Raw genomic sequence first — 23,437 nt, 5'->3', positions numbered from 1 at the left:
TGTCTCATGTATCAAACGTCATAACAAATCGTCCACAGGCTTATAAAGGCAACCAAGAAAGACAAGGAAGGCCAAATTTTTCACGTCACCGTACAATCCACTCACATATGGCCGATAAAAAAGTGATTAATACGTGTTAATTGCTACAAATTATTACATAGAGCCGCTTTAAGTTTTGATTTTGTTAAACTAAAATTCTGTGTTCAGAGAAGCAAATTGAAATTTCTTAAATTACTGATGGAAGCACATAACATGACGATCCACACACCCACACACACACACACACACACACACACACACACACACACACGGACTAAAAACGATAGTAATAGACCTGGATGAGTCAGTACAGACACTTCAGAGGCTCAGTAGATTTGTATCGAAGCACTCTCATCAATTGATCAGTGACGGAGGAGTTAGCAATTGTCTCTAGTTAACAGAGCAGCCAAATCTATCGCTCTCCTACACACACACACATACACACACACACACACACACACACACGAGCACACACACACACACACAGTATATGCACATACACCTCCTCTATAATTCATGGGGTGTATTGTGCGGATGCAGTTAACTGCCGCTTAAAAGTAATTAATTGATTTTCTGACATATCAGTTAGCAGCAGCACCAAATGACACACACACGCACACATATACACACACACAGGACAAAATGCAGACTTGCACAAGGACATGCGCTCACACACGTAGGCAACACATTGATGATCATTCATAGACTCCAGCACACACACACTGAAACGAACTGTAATTATACTGCTGTGATAATAAAGATAATCTCCTCCACATGTTTTCTACACACAACACAGTGGTTGTCTAAAGTAAAGTACGTGCCATTATTGTGAGTATTGTACACAAAACGCCTCATTTACAAAGAAAAACATGAAGTTTATTTTAAATGTATTTTTTTCCAATGATGTTTTTGCAAAAAGAGGCCTAAATGGCCTTAATTCTACTATTAAAACCATATTGAGTTATGAATTTCTTCAAAATGATTTTATATATTTTGGCATTATTTTAGCCTCGTTGAATCACCGCATTAGCTCTAAGACATTACAGTGATTATTACAACAAGATGAATGATTCTGTGTTAAACTTGTTGCTACTTGGTGGTCTGGCAAAAAAAAGGGCCGTTGCTTTACGGCATTAACCGTTAAAGGGTGCTGTTGTAAAGCTTTCAGGGGTTTCTGCCACTAGCAGATGGAGGAAGAAGTGAAAGGCTGATGGTCACCAAAGGTCAGCAAAGGTCAACATGGATAATTACATGAAGGTGATATTCAATGCTTGAAGTAAAACACCAAACGAGCCCATAGACTCTCCGTATGCCCTAAAATACAGTAAAAAGACCAAAACCAATAATGTGTATTCATCCACCGCTGAAAATAGTTCCCAACAAATTACCCATTTCCTTGTGTTTGTGTAACTTTTGATCAAAACCACAGTGACCTGCTGTTTGAAGTAATAACTGAACCTTTGTTGAAAGTGGAAATATATATTTGTGAGGTGTTTTTTTTTTAAAGATTAACGTCTTCAGTAGGAACCAATGAGATTGGAGCTGAGAACCAGAGAGTCGGGCCAGGAACAATACGGTACACAAAAATGTGAGTAGTTACTCAGGAATGAGTGAGGAATTAATCAGACCTGATAATTAATAATTAATTAATGAATATTTCCTAAATAATGATACTTACTTAAGAACTGACTTGGAGATGCTATATTAATGAATCATTAGGTAATTATTAGTTATAAATATCTCTGAATTGACAAACTGAGCACTTTCTAATCCATTTTTCTGACAGTGTTCTATCATGAAGTAATTACGGACAACTTAGTGTGTGATGTGTTACTTTACTTGAGGGGAGTACCTAATCATTAAGAAATTAGTAATTAATGAATTTTTCTATACTGTGTTGGAAAGTATTACCATTTTACATATTGAAAATGAGTCAACAGGGACAAGACAAGCTGTGTTTATCATCTGTAACACACACAAGCACAATATATTTATCAGAAATATATAATATTGCAAAGCATGTTGATTTGTTATTACAGAAAACAGTCTGATGCCTTGTAAAAAAGTTCCTATAATCACTTTTCTCTGCATAAATTCCCTCCAAAATGGCTGGAAAAGTACTTTTAACGTGTGTATTTGTCCTTTGTGTGTGTGTGTGTTGAATTATTCAGCCGGCCTCTGCGATGAGAGAAGACGGGCTTATTCTTGCTAAACTAAACATTGATTTTCTGACACAAGAAATGAAGGACAGAGAGACAGAGAGAGAGACACAGAGAGAGAGAGAGAGAAGGAGAGCATACCTATTCAATCATGCACACAGTCAAAGTAAGTTAAATGTTCATTCTTTCAACGTGGAAATGGAAATAAAATGGAGGAGGACAGAGAAAAGTGAGACAGCGTCTCTGACGGAGAGAGACAGGATGAGACGGAGAGACAGCATGACGGATAGAAAGAAAGAGAGAGAGGAGAGAGGAGGATAGAAGTGCCTCAGGCTGTGTTTAGTGCAGTTTGAATGGCTGAGCAGGTGCATTAGAGCAGAAACTTTTAACTCACATACACACTCACACACTAAAAGGAGAAACACACATACACACTGCAGACTGGACGGTCAACATGGACGTCACAAGTGATCAGAGAGGTTTACTGCAGGGAAGTCCTGTCTGTCCACTCCGTGTCTGTGAAGTCTGTCCGAAGAGATGAATGAACTACTGACAGATGCCTCACACTAACGCCCTTTTTCCTCCATTTTAGCCTTCTGTTCACGTTAACGTGGAGCTAACAGGGATGTGAAGAAGAGACATTTCTCTTTTCAAGGTTGTAGCTGTCTGTGATGTCAAAACAGTCGATCTATCTAGTGCAGTAAAGCACCATTTTGTAATATGCCAACCATCGGTTCAATTTGTAAGAGTATCTGAATGGAGCTTAATGCTAACATTGGCATGCTAACATGCTCACCATGAAAATGGTAACATCCTGATGTTTAGTAGGTTGAATGTTTATATTTTCCACCATCTCACGTTAGCATGAGACGCCATTGCGCAGGCCTCCACAGATGGCGAGCTAGCCAGGAGCACACATAGGGATCATTATGTCTCAGAAACACAACAGTGCATACAAACAAAATATTCTGTGAATAAGCAAGAGGTCAACAAGTGTTGCTGAAAGAAGGTCATTATCCAACATGGCTACATGCACTTTCTGGCATAAGTAGTTAACACAGATGTACTTCCAAACATTACATTTGTGTTGTGTAATCATTTTCTCTGATTTTTTGATGCATGCACCCTCGCACAGGGTATACATCAAGCGTGAACCTAGCTAAGCTAAAGGCCAAGAAGAATTTGTTTGATCAATTGCGTTAAAAAGTAGTAGCGTTTCCTCGTGACAGAGGACACTGTTTAGAGACAATCTAGGTTACAGTAGATTTGATTAGATTCAACTTTGTTGTCAGTGCACGGGGTACTGGTACAGAGACAATCAAGCAGAAGCAAGCAGGCTATATGTAGAATAAGGCACATTCTGTATATGAATACTCTACGTTATATAAAGTATGAGAACAAAGAGACAAGTAACCACAAGCTTGAGAGTCTGAAGCGACTCTGAGTCCAGCGTTGTGCATGTGCCGCCACCATCGCTGGCAAGGAAAGCTCAAGGGATAATGACCGTATTACAGATCAGCCACAGTTTATCCATCCATTCATGCAGCTATATTAATCTTATTATCTATGTCCATGTTGAGGTGGCAGCAGACTAAGCAAAGTAACTCAGGGTTAAGTCTAAGGTAAACTGGAAAGTGGAATCATGACCTTTTGTACAGACCACCATCATGCACTGCTGTAACTGACATGCAGCAGCGTTTCACTGCAGCAGGGTCGTTGGTTGACCGTTGTGGGATGAATCTATGTTGCACTTCCAAACTTAAACAGTGAAAAGGGGCTGTATGTAGTTAAGTGGAAAGAATTGATGCAGACAAATAGATGGATGGATAGAGTAGCAGCAGTGGTGTGTGGATAGAGGGATGAATCCAGTCCCCGAGGGCAGGAAGAGAAGGATGAGAGGAGGATCGAGGAGGAGATCCCTGAGGAAACGAGGGATTGAGTGGAGGAGGACAACAGAAAACCAGGACTGATGATGGAAATCTTTTATCATCAGTCTTTTCAAAGTGTTATTGTTATTAAATCACAGATTCACATATAAGATATGTCATGAAGAATACAGACTATGGTAAGTCATCGAGGACTGATTGTTTCCACTGTCTCCTGCATGCTTTGGGGGCACATGCATGGAACTAAATCTGGGCACTGCTCAGGAGGTGATACTGAGTCCAAACTCAAGGTATTTTCAGGGGAGGGAGTGCAACAGTTCATAGGTTGCAACAAAGCAAACATAGCTAATTACTAAAAACTGTAGATTGTGTGTACAGTGTTGTTGAGTATACTACTAGCTTAACTACATTTCCATGTAACATTCAGGCAGCATAGCTTTTTTCAAAATCATATAACATTTCAAATAGTGAATTTTACTTTTTACTACATTTATTTTAGCTTTATTTATGGGTCACTATGCAGTTTTCACATGAGTAAAATCTAATCCACATGTGAAAAAAAGCCAATAACATACTGTATCAATGTGTGTGTTGCTTATGTGAAAATGTTTATTCGTATTTGAAAAAAACAATCACTTGAGAAATGTCCAGTGCACATGAGACATTATTTTGTTTTCACATGTTTTACTTACTTGCATGTGTACATTTGTAAACATTTGGATATTACATGTGAAGAAGCAGATTGCACTTATTTCATGTGCCATGTTTTCTGTCCACATGAGGGAATTGTAATTCACATGTGAAAACTTTTCTCATGTTAAAATTTTCGTTTACATGTGAAAATATCCATTCGCATGTGAAAATGTGTCTAATTCTGGAATTTACGTGTGAAGAAGCAAATTTAACGTCTAATCATGTTGTGTTTTCTTTCCACATGTGGAAAAAGAAAGCCAATTACGTATGAATATAAACAATTCACATGTGAAAATGAAAAGTCTTATATAATGTCCAGTTCAAATGTAACATTATTGATTTGAAATACATTGATCTTGTTCCAGGCAAATTACTTAACAACTACTAACTTTGGTTTAACTGTGTATCTACAGGTTTATCATGGTTCTTTCTGCAGTCATCAGTATTAACAGGCACATACTGAGTATACTGTACACCCCAATCTAACAGTCACTATGGACAGCCACAAAAATCAATGACTGTTTCCACGGCCTAGATCATTTCTGACAGGTAGGGAGGGAGACTTCCAATCAACTAATTAGCCATTCACACCCCTCAGGCTTTGGTTACTTTATGCTTTTTGTACTGTGTGTGTGTGCAAATGTTTGCATGCTAAGTAACCCAGATGATTCTGGAAAACACAAACGGGTCATCAAAGTGGAAGAAACCAGCAGAATCAGCCAATCAGGACGCCTCAAACCCAACCACACGAGGACGCACAGAGTCCCAAACGAGCCAATGAATAAATCAGAAGGCTTAGTCGCTGGGCGGAATTTACAATACAGAATAGCAGGGCGCTAATGGGTACGGGCCACACATACACACACATAACGACAACACTTTGCATTCACTTGTTAACCACAATGTGGGGACAAATGGGGATGGAAGGGGTGAGGAGGAGTGAGAAACGGGTGAGGCGACTCTTTGCATGACTTCTTCGTTAACCACAGGACTGAAGGGACCTCGCCTCGCCTCGCACAGGACACCTGTCCCACCAGACTTTACAGGCACGCGGCCGCCATCTCGCCCATTAAGGCTGAGGGGAACCAATGCGGTCTGGAGGAAAAACGGGCGAAACAGTGAAAAAGCTCCCGGTGATCGGAGGGTTCATCGATCGTCAGATGGCTGTTCGCTGTCGGCGGTTTCTTGAAACTTCGGAGCAGGTTAGAGTCAGCGGGTAAGTGTTGCGAAACAAAGAGGGCGACCGAAAATAGACATTCGTTAAACCAGCAGTGCCAACACAAAGTTTTCATGGTTTTTTGTAAATTTATCGCTGTGACTGAAACCTTTTCACGATAAGAAATACACACGATTATTGCTGGAAAAGTGCAAGAAATCTACCAAATGTCAAGGTTCATCTCCATAACCATAACCCCATCAAACCTAAACATAACCACTGACTTCCTGCCCTCTAATGTGGCTGTGCTGTGCAGGGATGCTGAGTTTGGATTGGGTGTACAGTGTGGTAAGGCTCAGCTTTACCATTAATATGGGTCTGTGGCCTGGCTGGTGGTTCCTGTCACACTCACACACATTAACACTAACCTTTTCAGAATATCCTAAGAGCAGAAATAATGCCAAAGACAAACAATAATTAGGTCTATGGCTGTAACAGCTGATCCCACACACTCATAATATATGCACACACACTCATGCATGATGAGTTGTGTACGTGGACACTAGGATGACACAGATATTGATTTTTGAAGGCCGATATTGATATTTTTGGATAACAGCTGCCAAAATGTTATATTTTGAGGGGATCCAAGTTAAATCAGCTTTATTTCCCATCAACCGTAGGTGGGCGAGTTACTTGAAAACTACTGAATTGTTGTTACACATTACTCATGTAAAAAATAGTTACATTACTAATTACTCAGCATTAAAAGTAATGTGTAACATTAGCCTCAACCTGGCTCTTTCATTGCATATCCCTCTCACTTTTCAACAGTATTGTAATACTACCATTAGTACTTAACCACAATAACCAAATCTGCAATAGAAAATACAAACTGCATTTAAGATCGGGTTACAATGGATTTGATGGTAAGGATGGCAAGCTGCCATTCCTAGACAGCAGTGTTCATGTGAAAAGACCACAGTGTACAGGTCTGCATGGTCCCTTTTTAAACTCTAACCACCATTCAAAGATCAGTGAAGTGAAGTGGAGGGCAGCGAGAGGGAGGTTAGAGGGAGTGGATGATGAAAATCTACCCCGACCAGGACCAAGACAGATGTTCCCAACTCAACAGAGACCAGAAGCATCACTGTGGGACTCCTTAAAGAGGCTGGACTGTCATAACAGAGTAACAAGGAGTCAGCACGTACTGCAAACCATCCATCACCCCAACATCTCTGCTAGTATCCTACAGACAGGATCCAGGTATCACATGTGACAGCAGTGGAGAACAGCAACAGAGTGAATGAAGACCAGAAACATCAGCTGTCTATGAGCTCCAAAATCACTCCCAGCATCCACTGGGGGGAGGTCAAAGGTCACTGACCCGGAGGCATGTTGTCGTGAATGTATTATAGACCAGGATACGAGGAGCCCAAGCACCAAGGAAGAGCTGCAGGCTTTGAAGCCAACCTTCTTAGCGGCCAAACTGTGTAATTCCAACGTCACAAACAAGGTTGATTATGACTTTTTCTATTATGAATTTATGATCCATGGAGGTTAAAGATTAGTAAAAAAAGTGATTTAAAAATCAGTGACGTCATCACAATGTAAAGGCTTTGGGCCAGCGGGAGAAACTCTACTGCGAATATTCAGAGAGCTGCATAACCAGGATCACTATCTAGGTTTTTTTTTTTTATTTAAGCATATATTCCATGTAAGACCTATTAGGATGCGACCAACTTTAAGGTTAATTGATGACAAATGAGCTGACTTAATCTGCTGATAAAGACCATGAGATGCGGTTGAAAGTCCAGAAAAAGCTAATAAGTTTGAGTAAAGATCTGTCTGATCAGCTTGTTCAAATTACACACAGAAAAATATACTTCTTCCATGAGTTTAAGTAGTCTTTTGTCTGATATTTTGATATGAATTACTCAACTCTGAACATTTACCCTGAAAAAAGCTGAGGCCAACTCCAGCTCTTTAATGAAATCCATACCCTTCTCCAGAGAAACATATCAGTATGTGTGAAACAGTGGAATCAGCGCAGACGCTGTCCAGATCACGTCGATATTAAAAAACACTGAAGCGATTAAGCAGGCGCTCGGAAGGAAGTGAGGGAGAGAGAGGGAGCAGCAGAGAGGGAGGAGATGCAGGAGGAGGAGGAGAGATGAAAAAGAGGAGAGGAAATGAAGGGATCTTTATAGGAGCTCCGTCTTCCTGCTGCAGCTGATGGAGGAGGACAGGAGGAGGAGGACGCTGTAAAAAATGATGCACCGTAAAATGTGATGTGAGAAATGTCTGTTTTCTGATCCACCACAGTTACTTTTTACATTTACAGGCCGAAGAATGATTATTTTGTCGCTCTCGCCTTGAAATAAATGAACCGTGTTCATAAAACAAACTGGATGATGCGTGAGTCCGTGATAAAACCACAAGCATGTGTTGACATTTTTTGCAGCGGGAGGTGCCGAGATCAAACAGCAGAGCCCTGCCGTGTGATGTGTGGCCAGATCGCCACATGGGAGCCACTGTGTGTGCGTAGGTGTGTATACAGTATGTGTGTGTGTGTGCGTGTGTGTGTGTGTTTGTGTGTGTGTGTGTGAGGAATAAAAAGACAGACAGATTCAAGATGAATCCATAGAAGGAACTCTGTGCTTATTCCCAGGCTTCAAAATAAGAGCCAAGAGATCACAGCTGGACAAATGACCCAAAACACACACAAACACACATGCACACACACACACACACACACACACACACACACACACACACACACTAACTGCAGTTAAATAAAAGGAAGCATTGCAAAGAGACCAAAAGAAAGATTGAAAAGGAGGTTTTATTGAGTCCTTATGGGGCGCTTTATCGCCGTGTCATCATGAGTGTGTGACTACTACACATATATGGATGCTGTGTGTGTGTGTGTGTGTGTGTGTGTGTGTGTGTGTGTGTGTGTGTGTGTGTGTGTGTGTGTGTGTGTGTGCTTGTGTGCGTGTGGCTCCAAAGTGCTGAATCATAATGATTGCAGCAGACAGCTCCTTGGTGAGACTGAGGTATAAAAACCTGTCTGAGTGTAATGGTTGGACAGCAGGAGGTGACACACACCTACGCACACACACACGCGCACACACACACACACACACGCACACACACTTTCATATGGCAGCACAAAGGAAAACTAGTGTTGTACATTCTCAAATCTATTTTCCAACTGTATTTATTCCCGTAGCTATGAGCAGGAATGGGAAATTCCAGTACAAAGTAGGAAAAGATAATTATGTCTCCAATAACACACAAATCCATTAATAGCTGTAATAGGCTACTTGATGAGATATTCATGCTCCCCAGAGGATGATTCCTGGTGATTTAAGTGACTGTTCTGACTTTTTCCATATGGTTTGTTACACAGAAGTATCTGGAAAGTATCTGTGGAAGCTGTTTGGAAAAGGACAGACACTTTTGAAAGAGTACCTGGCACTCGATTTGACAAACCATATGATTATCACCGTCTATCACTGGCTAAATCCAACCAATAAGATCAACAGTAGGAGAGGGCTGCCAGCGGAGCCTGTCAGTAGAAGAGCGATAAGATCTGATCAAGAAAAGCCTTTCTGTCCTCTTCTTTTAATGAAGAAATACTCTCCAGTTCTGATATTAGCTACAGCAGCTAAGCTACCCTCAAGCTAAATGGTGCAGCCATTGTTGTTTTCAAATGAACAGTTGCTTCTGTGGGTGGTTGTCACACCTAAATCTGCCCCATAGCTGCCAGTAGTTCCTCACTGGACGCTGATTGGTCCAAACCACTGTGGTTCAGCCACAGGTGCATTGGAAGTGAGGCATGATGGCTTGACGACATTTCGCAAGGTAAGACTTTTCCTCAAGCACCAAATTTCCACTTGAACCCAAAAATTAACATGTAATGTGCTTTCCTGCAGTGACACCTGATCACTCCTAATCCAATGTTTCCGCTCCCCAGAGGATGAACCCCTTTCTATTTTGGGAGCCCCATTAACGTTACACAATTGACACCCAGAGGATTAAATTCGAGACGAGATAACTTCTAATCTAATGGGCACATTGCGATTAGTTGTACTGATCATGCTCATGCCCCCCAGAGGATGAACCCTTTCTATTTTGGAAGCCCGATCAGCTTCACTTAAGTGACACCCAGAGGATCAAATATGAAATGAGATTACTACTAACCTAATGGGCAGATTGCCATAAATGGTGCTCAGCACGTTCATGCTCCCCAGAGGATGGGCACTTTATATTTTGAAAGTCCCATTAGCTTCACTCAAGGGACACCCAGAGGATCAGATATGAGACAAGATAACTTCTAATCTAATGGGCAGATTGCCATGAATTGTACTGAGCACGTTCATGCTCCCCAGAGGATGTACACTTCATATTCTGACGACCTGCAACCTCAGATAAAAAATACATTTTAAGCCCCCTTACTTGTTCTAGTCAGGCTCAGGATGGATATGAGAGTCTTCTGGTTGAATCATCAGTTCCTTTACTGAATTGATATAATAAATCAAGATATTCGCACATTGTGCAGCACAATTATTTTTCTTTAAAGCACTTATCTGACACTGAAGTCTGATAATCTGTCTAAAACATCCAGGACATACAACAGATACACAATGTGTACAGATACATGCTTTCTAAGCCTGCACACAGTTGGACCAGCTGATGACAGGAGGATGAAGAGAGATGTGTGAACGCAGTGACCGGTTGGGAAAGAGTCGTCCTCCACAGTAAACTGGAGGCAGGAGAAGGAGGGGTTTCTGGTAAAACAACACTACTAATTTCTCATAAGTCCTTCCTTCCCCTCTTTCATCTATCCCTTTTTCCATTTCATTCTTACTGACTTCCCAACATCAGCAGCATGCTGGAAAACACATTTCTATCTTCTGGAGAGCAAATGGGGGAATCAGATCACATGCCTTTGTGCAGCAATCAGTCTTTTTCAATATTTAAAATGTTTTTAGGATGGATTGCTTACTTCACTTCAGGTAGAGTTTATAGAAATAATCATCTGTAATGATATAATCTTATCTTGGCCTGTTATCTCCAGAAAGTTTTGAGCTTCATGATTTGCGTCCAGTAACAACATTTAGTCCTTCATGTAGAGAAGTGGAGGGTAAGGCTATGGGGTTCGAGATGGTAGACGAGCATGTGGTGAAGACCAAACTGAAGACTCAATCATCACAGTGGATGGAAGTAGGGGAGGTTGAACCACCATCTGGTTCAAACGTGGTTAAGCCTACTTCACTGACAGTCATCACCGCAGATGAGAGCGTCAGAGCAGCCAACAGACTGGAGTCACGCTGGCCTGCCTGCCCCTTTCTGCTTCCATCTCAGTGAGTTTTGTGGTTTGTGGTCATTTCTAAACTCGGTTTATAAAGTTTACAGCATGCTGTTGCTCCTACATGAATCTATTTGAACCAATAATCGAACAAGGGTTGCAACGGTTGCAGTTTTGCATCTCTGCCAGTATGAATAGTTTTGATGCCAAATATTCACAGGCGAGTATTCTGCATTTTTCGTGATGTTTCTTCATCATGTCCCTGGTGTACATCTTTGCATCTCTGCCTTTGTTGATACAGTTAGAAGCCTATCACACTGAGACACGCTTCCCCAGCAAAACCTTAGAAGTTAAAACTTTTCAGCGCACGATGTGGAGTCACACCACTTGTCCCATTAAATATACATGATGGCCGGATGTGCACACAGCCCGGCTCCACAAACGCTTTCTGGACGATTCTCTGGGTGATCGGGGCCTTAGGGGTGCAGAAACTGGCAGCATCATGAGGAGTCTAGAATTGAACCGTGGATGCTACGATTATGTGATATAGACCTTAACCATTAGGCTGCTGGGATGCCTAGGACAGTTTCTTTTCATGGTGGAGGCCCTAATTGCTTTGGTAATAGTCCCACCAGCTGCAATGCCAGATAGACTTGGAGATTAGACCTGTTACTGAACTGACAAAGATTGCTTGAGGCATACCGATGCCTTGATATTAATTCAGTCGGTTTTCATTTCAGTTTTTGGAAGCAGCATAAACTCCACCCTGTCAGTTGTCAGTTGTGGCTGAGTGCATCCTGTGCAGGATTTCACTGTTGCATTCACGATGAAAAACACACTTGAAAAAAAACAAAAAGAAAAACAAGAGAGACGATTAGAGATTGCGAGACCTGATCAGTGGATAATGACACCAGATCCACAATGTGTTGGAGCTGCCACTGTGGAACATGCAATCAGATTATTTACCTATGTATATATATGTAATATAAAAATACTCAAGTTAATAACAAGTAAATACATAAGTATTGTTTGTAAAAATGTACCTAAAGTGTCAAAAGTCGTACTCCTTCTTCTCTCAGCTCTCCTCCTCTCTTCCTGTTACTGGGCTGCTAAAATAACGATTTCCGTTCCTCTTCTCAAGTTGTTGTTTTGCTCCGACTTGTTTTTCTTTTCACGCAGGGGCACACACACACACGCACACACACACAGTAGAAGTCCAGTCAAGTCCCTCTCTTGTGGTTATTTATTGCAAAACTCTGCTTGGTTTGTGGCTTTTGGTAAGTGTGTGTGTGTGTGTGTGTGTGTGTGTGTGTGTGTGTGTGTGTGTGTGTGTGTGTGTGCGTGAGATAGAGAGAGTTGGTGTGTGCGTGTGGTTTACCAGCATGGCTAACCAATATACAGTAAATGCAAAACTGGTTGCCGCAGACACACACTGATCCTTTCCCTGTGTCTGGTTTTCATTCTTCATTTATTTGAATGTCTACATTCAAATTGCACAAAGACAAACATTTGAATTGAAAATCTGCTGGATCACATTACAGCATGATGACTGACAACAGCAACCTCTCTGGATCTTTGTGGCTCCAAAACAAACAAAAAAGTATAAACACGCTGTATTTTCTTCCTTGACAGAAAAAGTATTGCTCTGTTGTTGTTGTTGGTGTGTGTGTGTGTGTGTGTGTGTGTGTGTGTGTGTGTGTGTGTGTGTGTGTGTGTGTGTGTGTGTGAATGCGAGGCCTTGTCTCTCTAACCGTCGCCCTGTCACACACATCCTCCTCGCTTCCTTCTTCCCTCACTATCTCCTCTGTCTGTTACAACTCACACACAAACACACACACACACACACACACACACACACACACACACACACACAGAGACACACACACACACACACACACACACACACACACACACACATCCAACAGACATTTTGAAACAGCCTCTGTTAGTTAAACAGGATTGAGTAAACTACGCCGTTTGTCCTCTTTAAAAGGACAATTCCAACATGTTTTACCCACCTGACATTGTAGCTGCATGAAACATGTGTGGTCATGTTTTATTTGGTAAAACACATCAGTTTCCATATTTTTGGAGCCCTTAAGCTCAATATTGAATAAATGAACAGGGACATATGAAATAAATTGTCATTACACAACAAATTATATATACATAAATTAACAAAAAACTGGTTAAAGTATTTGAAAAAAACTTTCATAATCAAATTCATGTTTAATTCCTTATATTATTAATTAAAAAATGAACAATTAAATTGAAATGATTAACAATTGTGGTGATGGAACAATCACTTAAGTCATTTCAGTTCTTAGCTTTACTGATTAAAGCATCTCAAAAGTGAGAATTTACTTTACTTTTCTGTTTGATATCACTGTAAACACAAAACTAATCAAATGACATCCCCTTGGGAACTCGTGATTTCACTTATTTCTAACATTTGTTGGCCTTAACAATTTTATTATTGATGTTCTATCAGATCAATTAAATGTTATGTAATTGCAACCTGGATCATATCTATAAATCCAGACTCCGAGCACACAGGAGAGACCAGAGGAAAGTTTTAAAACGTCCAAAATGAACCTGATATGTGATTGTACTGCTGCCCTGCAGGTGACCTCCAACACAGCCACTGTTATTTCTTATTAATTGTGCTCTGACACCGTTATAAGTTATGAATGTGGGAAAGTTCATATTTGAGTGTTGTGTCTGAGAGCATGTGAACGTCTGAATGAGAGTCAGCATCACCTCTTCTAGAATCAGCCCGGAGCAGACCTGTGGAGTTTCCTCTGTTACGCTTTGCCGCCTCCTGATAACACACTCTCTGTCTGTCTTTGTGACGCTCACACACACACACTCACACACAGCAGGTGGAGTCTCCAGATAACCAGAATCAGGCCTGGTCAGGCCCATAAGATGTGGCCGAGAACGAGTGGAACGTGGCTGATGGAGCGCGCGAGACGATGGCTTCAGACGCGACGAGAGGGCGTAAATTAAAGACAAAGATTGACAGAAGAGCAGAAAAACAAGCTTTTAAAACAGTTTGATATATGAACTGAGGGAAGGGAACAATGCTAAGTCAATGAAGGGATGATGGAAATGCACAAAAACAAGTGGAGTGGCTTTCGTTTGGAGCCAAACATCTGAGATATATGGTGCGGGAACGGAGGGATGGAAGATGGAGAGGGAGGAGGAGGGGGGAAAAAGAAGGAGACTCTGGAAAGAAAAGTTTGCCTTCAAAGAATTATAAGAAAAAGTTTAATAATTGGATGAAATTAATAATAAAAATTAAAAATTTTAAAAAACACCAGTAATATCGCTTAATTATCTTATCTTGGATTTATTTACAGCCTTTAAGGAGCGCTGATTCTCAGTCCTGAGTGTAACAAGGTCAATTATATAGCAGTAATTTGCATAACATTAAGTTAAACATACATGTGTAATACTTAGCATTATAATTACACAAAAATAGTGGTACCCTGACATGTTACAGTAGGCCTCCAGAGTCAACAGTAGCCAAGTTTGTGGACATAATTGACCTGTTTTGTCAGTCATGTTTCCTGTGTTTAACATATAACGCCCTTTTACCAGCGTACTTCACGGGACTGGAGCTTGTGTTTGTGGGCATAATCGACCGGTGGTTTTTGTTATTTACCCGTTATTTACCCGAATAAACGGAAATCGCCTTCAAAGATATCCTGGTCTGTGCCTCTCCATCAAAACACAACGCCACCTGTTACATGGAGGTGGAGGCAGAGGAAGTTAAAGACTTTTTTTTTTTTGTTGCAATACTGGCTTTCAACTGACAATATTGGATGTGGCTTCTTGGGCAGACTCCAAGATGACAACAGGGTACTTTATTGCACACTGTAGAGGATGAAAAATGTCTCCAAAGACCACTCTGCATCATTTCACTGCAATGGGATGGCACTGGGGATTGGACCACCAACCTCCTGAGTAGGCGATGGTCGCTTTACCGCCTGAACCACAACTTCCTATTACACTTTTGTGGTGTGAAGCTTCGCATTTATTTCTTCAGCTTGTGCATTGGCTTTACAGCAGTGAAGGCAATGTCTTATTTGACATGAATGTGTAAAACTAGTCTCATTATGACGTCCTGGAAGCTCTTTTATACTGTAGTTCCATATTTATGACATTTCATAAGAAACATTAAGACTGCATTTCACCTGCCAGTGTAATATGACTTTGGAGAAACACCTTTGATAGGAGATGATAATGTCACTTTGCATCAGTGTATAACACCCAGACTTGTCAGCCATGGAAAATATTCTGATTTTAATTGGGTGCTAGGTCGTTAAACACACCATCGATTGACTTAGAACAGAACTCATGTTGATCAATAACATTATGAGTGCATAAAAACACACATCTGTTTGAAACTAACAGTAAAGCGTCTCTGCCTCAGATAAACTGAAAGTCAGGTAAGTCAGAGAAGATAATCTCAACAAGGGAACAACTACAGTAACCACACACACACACACACACACACACACACACACACACACACACACACACTGAACTGATAAAGCAGCAGTGTGTCCTGTAGATTTGCCCTGTACAGTACACTCTAACAGACACAAACACACATGCATACACATGTGTTTATATGTAGATGGAGATAAGGCAACAATGAGTGGTTTTTCATGTCACAGACGTGATGATTGGAGGACAGTCAAGTGGTGACATAACAACTCGCCGACGACCAATAGGACCGGAGGAGATGGAAACCAATCAGAGATGAGAGTCACATTGATTGTAAACCACTGATGGGTTAACCACATGTGATCTGATCAGCTTGTACTGGTTGGAGTCCAACAGGCTGTGGTTTGATCTTCTCAATGAGTTACACAAACTTTACAATGAGGAGAAACTTTGTTTTTTTTGTAGTGCGACTCATTCATTAAGCTAGTTTTGAGTAGGCCTGAGGTTAGATAACCAACCAATAAGATGTGTCGTGATATCTGTGGTTTTATTGGTCGGATCCAATGAACTTTTTGTATGCAAGCATCCTGTGTCAAACTGTGGATGAGGCACACACACACACTCACACACACACACACACACACACCACCAATAAACCCATGTAACCTCAGCACACGGGCGGGAAACACGTGATGCGACACCTTTGAACATGTTTGACTGCAGTTACAGCAGGGCAGAGCGAGATAGGCTCACAATGACACACACACACACACACTTTTTGTCACTTCACAATAACTAAACAACAACGTGTCAACTCCTTGCTCAAACACCGAATACAACAGAGATTACAGATGAGATGACTAATCCAACATTCTCCAAAAAAGACAGCGCAGTTCATGACGATGGTGATGCAACCTTTGATTTTAAAACTTCATTGTCATTGTGGGAAGCTTCTCTAACAGCCTGAAGACACTGGGGGAAGTTTGGTAAAAACAAACGTGTTCTGCAAAGCTTGAAACGCACAAATATGACTGCACAGGGGCAACAGTGAAGGGGTTGTCCTCGGACTCTTGATGACCTCTGCTGTTATTGAGGAGTTGGAGAAAGTCGCCATGTTTGCAGCGCTCCCTGTGAATACAGATCACTGCCCGCTAGTTAGCCATCAGTGCGGTGTGTTCAAGTGCAGCTTTAAGGCAGAGATACCGGCAACATGAGACAACAGTTTTGGGAGAGTTTTCGACATTTTTATACTTTCCTTTACTTTTAAAACTTTCAGTTGATGGATTTGCATTTTAAAATGTTCTGTTGTCAATTTCATGATATCAATGTGTCATTGTCAGTATTACAGTAGAATAATGTTTTCTTTTTTACCATAGAGTAAATTGTAAATTTCTCTTAATACCCGATGACAAATAATAATGGTTAACTTGGAGCAGTTTTTAGGAAATTAGATTTTTTTCATAAGAATAGAGAATAATATCTTGTGTTTTGAAAACTACATTACACTTCCCTTTAAAAAAAAACATAAAACCTTATAATAATCAGCACTTGTATCCTGTTTTCTAGCAGAAACCCACACAGTGTCATGGGTGTTGGCACTGATGATGCAGTGCGCTACTCACAATGGGCCGTGCAAATGATTTCAGACGTGAGAACGCTGTCGAGAATAAACTCTTTTTCTTTAAAAGTGCCGCACCAAGATTTCACAGGAAACACACACACTTAGCACTCACTGTCACACAGTGTTCTCGAGAATTTCCGCAGCAGAGACAACGTCCACTGGAGACACGCAACCTCAGGAAGTTTTTTTTATTATTCTAAGTCTACATCAACAAGTACAGTATTGTTATCAAATCAATGCAACAGCTGGACGACCTCAAAGAAGATTTGAACCACTTTGAAGACAAATCAACCAATTCTCATGTGTTGCTTTTACTGTAATAATGCAATTAGTATAGTTAACAAAACCGTAAGTTAGGCTATGTCATTTACATTCGTTAACTTACTTATGTTCACGTATCTTAAAAACAAATCACTCTTACAATTTGATTTATTCTCAACATTTTTTTCCTTTTTAATTCATATCTGTGTTGATTTTTGATGACAATCCTCTGATTTCTTTTCTTCATGTCTGTGTTTTTATTACATGCTGTCAGGGTTAACTTTCATGCCACTGATTTCCAGTTTCATTTCTCAGTAAATGCTGCATGAAGAGGTGTTAGAGGGGAGTGGGCGAGGAGAGTGTGATACACATTTAACCTGCGTACTCACGCCACATCGGGACTCCTCTGACATGTGGCTTTAGGATGCTAGTACTCTACATGCAATGATATTTTAGACAATAGAGTGATTTTGGGAGATGTACAATGAATACATGAGGGTGTAATGTTCAGGTACACACACTAGGTGACAGGAAGTGTCCCAGTGCTGGTGTCAATATTCGTTTCACAGTCTCAGTGAAGACAAACTGCCAAACCAGATGACTAATCATAAAGAGATGACCATCGTTACCCCCAATCGTGCAACACAAAGACAGCCAGCGGTGGGAAAACGAAGCAGACATGAATAGTCATTCACACAGCTGCCGGTTGATGCAGCAGGAAGGAATGCCTGCTACATTCCTCACTCTCCTCCCTCCTGCTATCCTCCCTGTGAGCTGGGAGGCTGCAGGCTCACAGGGGCAGCCGTGAGACCTGGAGGGTGCTGCTGCAGGAGTCTCATGATACCTGAACCTCCAACCTCCCACTTATACCCAAGTGCAGTTTTCACAAGATACAGGCTCAGTTTTAAAGTTAAAGTTAAAAAAAGTTAAAAAAATCTTTATCAGAGCATAAAAACCAACAGAGCAGCTCAACAGCGCAGGTTCACATGACTACACACAAACACAGAAAAACAGACTTACCTCGTATAAAAGCTGACTGATAGGTTGACAGTGTTTCAAAGATACTGTTGGAGGCCATGAAACGCTTATTCCCCTGACGTCTCGTCCTCTCCACCTTCTTTATCTGCGCGTGAATAAAAACACACGGAAAACGAGAGGTCAGCAAGAGACCGTCCAACGAGCCCAAACGTCAACATCCATGACCAATCTCTTAACCACAAACCACATCTATCTATGTGGGCGTGGGCGTGTGCGTGTGAAGTAATGTATGGAGTATATGTAACTCATCACTGACTCTTGGATACTAATAAGCAGGGATTACACAACACACCATAATGTGTTTACAACCCTATAAAACTGAAAGAGGTATATAAGTAATACTGAAGATACATCGAACATGTGGGTTGATTTCAAGTGGTTAGGGTGTCATTGCTTGCTGAGGATATGAGGTCATTTCCTGCTTCTGATTTGAATGTTTCAGTGAGCTGAGGAGGTTGTTCAGTAGGTTATGTTTGATCAGCTAATGGTTGACTGCATGCAAAGAGTTATCACAAGAAGCAGTTAACCTGGTGGGGGATCAATTGTTGCGTGGTTTTATCTGTGATTTGAGCACTGGTCACTCCCTATGCCACCCACAAAGTGATGTAGGGAGTGACCAGACAGTCAAAACAAACAGCAACGAGTAGTCCTGTAACCTCAGCGCTACTTATGTACTTGTTGCTGCGAGTTTTGGTCCAGTTGTGGCTCGGACTGGTCATGTACAACCACCACAACAAGACCTATGATGGCAGCTAACACTAGCTAGCTCCTCTGTGTAATGTGGGACAAAATAACATTTAAAAAAAAAATCGTTGAGTAGGAATCAGTGCTGTTAGCAAGCTAGGCTAAGTGAAATAAACTGTCCGATTGGGTGTTAGTTAGCCTAGCTTACTTCATTCAATAAAACAACTTTATAACTTTACACACTGATTTGGGAGTTTACTGATAGACAGATGCCTTTTTGGTTGCCAAAGTAGGCCTATTTACTAACTGCGATATACTGTAGCTGTGGTTAGCTAGTTAGCTCAGATAGCTGTGCTATTAGCCGACTCGGTACTGTACTTTTAGAGTTGTCCATCTCCGTCCAAAACATGTACTGTTGTAACATGTAATGGAAATGGACATTAAAATGGTACATAATTGCTGCAGAATCTTTATTTCCTCGCACAAAAACTGAGAACTCAAAGATTAGTTTGGCTTTAATTGTTTCAGTGGCTCACAGCTCAGTTAGGTGTGATTGCTCTGTACAAATTTGGAGGGAAATCTGCAGAAATGATGGCACAAATGAGGTAGATGCTGTTTTTTTCCCTGATTGTGGCTTGAACTGTGCCCGTTTTTGAGAATGGCAGCAGGGAATGAATGGGAGATGCAAAAACGAGATAATGCATCAGCTCCAGCATGGTCTCATTTGTTTACCATGAGCTCAACAAGGAATCCAAATGAGTTTGCCGATAATATAATGATGTTTGCAAATTAATCACATGAAGCTACCTATGCTGCATTCAGTTTTTAAATATAAAAGTTTTTAATACAAGAACCACTTGTTAAAATACATTCAAATGTTGTAGTTTAGCAATGACAGGAGGCTCATTAAACAATATAAATAGTGGAGGTGAAGAGGCTGTGGTTGTGGTATTCTTACCCCAGCCGAGGTGTCCCGGTCCTGGGCAGAGGTGGTACAAAACGCTCCCTTGTGGTTTCTCCCAGTCGACCAGTGACTCAGATGCAAAATAATCCACAAAACTCTCCCATTCTTTCTACCTTTCTCTACTTCTTTCTCTTTCTCTACAGCTCTTCTCTGCTTCCGCTCTTTCTCTCTGTCGCCATACACATCTTCCTTTATCTCTCAACGCTCTTTATGACTCTCTCTCTCTCTCTGGTTTTGGTATGTGGTTCTCCAAATCCCCTTGCTGATGACTTTTTCGTCTTCGGAGTTGACTCTCTTCAACATTCAGTGTCACCAATGAGAGATTGTCTCTCAAGCAAGCCAGTTTGGTTTCTATTAATCTGGCATTGTGGCTTTAGGATATGCATGTGTGTGTGTGTGTGTGTGTGTGTGTGTGTGTGTGTGTGTGTGTGTGTGTGTGTGTGTGTGTGTGTGTGTGTGTGTGTTGATATGCGTGTGTGTAATCAAACTAACCACCTGCCCCCCTCAGCCAACAGTTTTTCATCGAGGAAGTAGCTGTGGTTAGAGCGAGCGAGGCAGAGGGAGAGGGCGTTGTGGTGTGTGTTTTCGAGCGCCCATATGTGCGTTTGTGGTTTGTGTGTAGCTAGAGTTAGAGAGAAAGAGAGAGAGAGAAAGAGAGTGAGTCACCTCTACTTCACCAAGCCTCACTGCAGGTCAGACTGTTAGACCGCTGTGACCACCAGTGTGTGTGTGTGTGTGTGTGTGTGTGTGCAGGACGAAGGTTAGTTGAGGAGGGAAGTGTAGTCCATCCATTATTAGTAGAACTGACCGACACTGGGCGGCTTTTTATATGGGGTGCAAGTTTGTGACAATAACATTTAAAGGGAAATTCCACTCATTTAACATGTCTGTTTACTCACCTCGCACCTCAGGTGGTGAAAACAGTTGTATGATGATGATGTCACAGTGATGTCATCAAGGTCATCTTGGGCTATGATGTGGATATGACACATTTTTGTGTTTCAAACTTGAAGCAATGTCAGGGAGGTTAAAAAACTCAAGTTACTATCAAGTTGCATTGTGGGTCAGCCTCTGCTGCTTCATTTAATAAAGAAATATCTGTCTAGGTAATACAGGGAGGTAAAGGAAAGGCAGGTAAAGTGGCTGGAGCACTTACTCAAGAGAACATGAGATGACCTGATAGGTGACAAGTGTGAATGAGCTGGTATATATATCTGCAGTGCCGATGAGCAAAGTGGGAACAGGTGTGTAGGTGGGAGGGGATGTCAGGTGACCAGGACTGGCAAGAAAGTCTGCAGGCATATGGCGGATGGGTCGAGGATGGCAGGTCTGGGAAGCTAGAAGCTGGAGACAGGGACAGAGAGCCATGCCAGGCAAAAGAAACAAACAACTAGCTATGTATGTAGATATTCAAAGCTTCATTGTGCTATTTGTATGTTGTATGCAAAGTCCCTTCATAAAAGTATTCACAGGCTTTACATATAGTGAACACTGTAATAAGATACCATAAAAAAGACACGTTTCTACAAATCATGCAGATTCATACGTCTTCACATTCACATGATTACACAGCGTCATTTGTTGAATTAAAGGCAAAAAGGTCATGAAAATTGAAACTAAAGTAATGAAACCAATCAACACAAGGTGCATGGGGCTGTGGTGGGTTCAAAAATGCTCTGAAATGTGGTCGCAAGCTTCAACTAGAACTAGTTTCTACTCAGTAGAGCGCATACCTCCGCCAAGGCCCAACAGTCCACTCAATCATATACTACTCATATTTTTTCATCAAGATCCATGCATTATTCCCTGAGAAATTAACAAAGGTAAAAACACAAGGTTAACGAAAGTGAGAAAAAAAAAAATCCTGGATCCATCCGCACTAAAAGTTATTTGGGTCTATTCTGGACCGAGACCCATCCTCCATCCAAGTTTCGTGGAAATCGGTTCAGTCGTTTTTGTGTAATCCTGCTCACAAACCAACCAACCAATTGAAACAGGAGAAAACACAAAAGTAAATGGACATTTGAGCTCATAACAACAGTAAGGTCGGTTTACATGTAATTCGTCTTTTATAAAGACTTTAAACCTTTGCCAAACTTCTCTGTGTTGTCCTTGACTTTTCTATTCTTCTTTCTATTCTGCGCTGCGATTTATTTCTGTTTCCAAGGCAACAGCCGTACACCTGGTGCAACAAAATGCATCCATTGATTTTCTGTGTGACTTGTCTTCATCTTCATATAAGATGATATTGCTAGTGACTGACTGACTAGCCACATATAAACAAAGTAAAACAGTATGAAGTTGTGTTGTCCTTTAAAGTCAGCTACGTAGTGCACCTTTAAAGAAATCACGTGGTATTGTTGTTTGTTTGAGCCATAAGTGCAGATACAAGCTTTCTGAAGCACCTCATGCGTATTCAAATCCTGCAGTGAAAGTCTGTGTTGAAAGTGAAAATCAGGAACCCTGTGAAACAAAAGTGTTGTATTGTTTGTGTCATTTAAAAGCCCCGATGTGTATGTGAGCGTGTTTGTGTGCAGTCACAGATCAAACACCTGCTGGTTAAGAATCTGGTATCAGCCTTTTGAGCGGTGAGTTGACAGAGTGCAAACACACACACACACACGCCCACAGGGAACTTGACCCTCAACTCCACACCTCCTTACACCCCAACACCTGCACTGACACACTTCGACCCCTCCTCAACTCCACCTCTGCCACCTCAACACACACACAATGCCAGGACAGCTGCTGCTCCACCCCTGCAGGTTTAGGTTACTGACGCACCTTGACCCTCAAACTAAATCTTATTCAATGTTTACAAAATCCAGTTTTTCTCAGGTTTCCAAGCGACCCTGTTCAGGTAGATCAGGTGTCCTAAAGTAGATACTGATTGGACTCCTTCAGGACAGAGGGTAGATGAGGACTGGGTCTGGAAACAGACCAGTGGACATCCTACTGTATGTCCTGGGAGTGCTCAGCAGGAGGCAGCTCACCCGCTGACCTCTGACCCATCCCAGACACAACACGACCTCCAGCTGCAACTTCCTGGGTCACGCGGGGTCAGACACCAACGCAGGGGGCTGAATCAGCTGGAACAGAAAGAACGGGAAAAGATTCACCACTTTGGTCCCACATTGATTTGCAAACGTTATTTACACACTTTT

At 41.4% G+C, this 23,437-nt stretch overlaps 1 protein-coding gene across 3 annotated transcripts in view; it reads right to left on the bottom strand.

Annotated features, from left to right (window-relative positions):
• Window positions 1-21,536, bottom strand: part of runx1 (RUNX family transcription factor 1) — a 53,580-nt gene extending 32,044 nt beyond the window's left edge. Inside the window, exons 1-4 of one of the 3 annotated variants that reach the window (XM_073462672.1) lie at window positions 21,430-21,536; window positions 21,173-21,243; window positions 20,268-20,895; window positions 18,608-18,710 (exon numbers count right to left, since the gene is read on the bottom strand). In XM_073462672.1, coding sequence (XP_073318773.1) covers window positions 18,608-18,665 — 58 coding nt within the window. In that variant the 5' untranslated portion in view covers window positions 18,666-18,710; window positions 20,268-20,895; window positions 21,173-21,243; window positions 21,430-21,536. Of the gene's footprint in view, window positions 1-18,607; window positions 18,711-20,267; window positions 20,896-21,172; window positions 21,280-21,429 lie in introns of all 3 variants that reach the window. The other 2 variants (XM_073462670.1, XM_073462674.1) reach the window with 2 other exon arrangements.
• Window positions 21,537-23,437: the final 1,901 nt, after the last annotated feature.

The sequence above is a fragment of the Pagrus major genome, chromosome 24 (assembly GCF_040436345.1).
Source record: "Pagrus major chromosome 24, Pma_NU_1.0".
Lineage (NCBI taxonomy): Eukaryota > Metazoa > Chordata > Actinopteri > Spariformes > Sparidae > Pagrus > Pagrus major.
The sequence above is the reverse complement of the archived record's forward strand: the minus strand, read 5'-3'. Positions and strand labels throughout refer to the sequence as shown.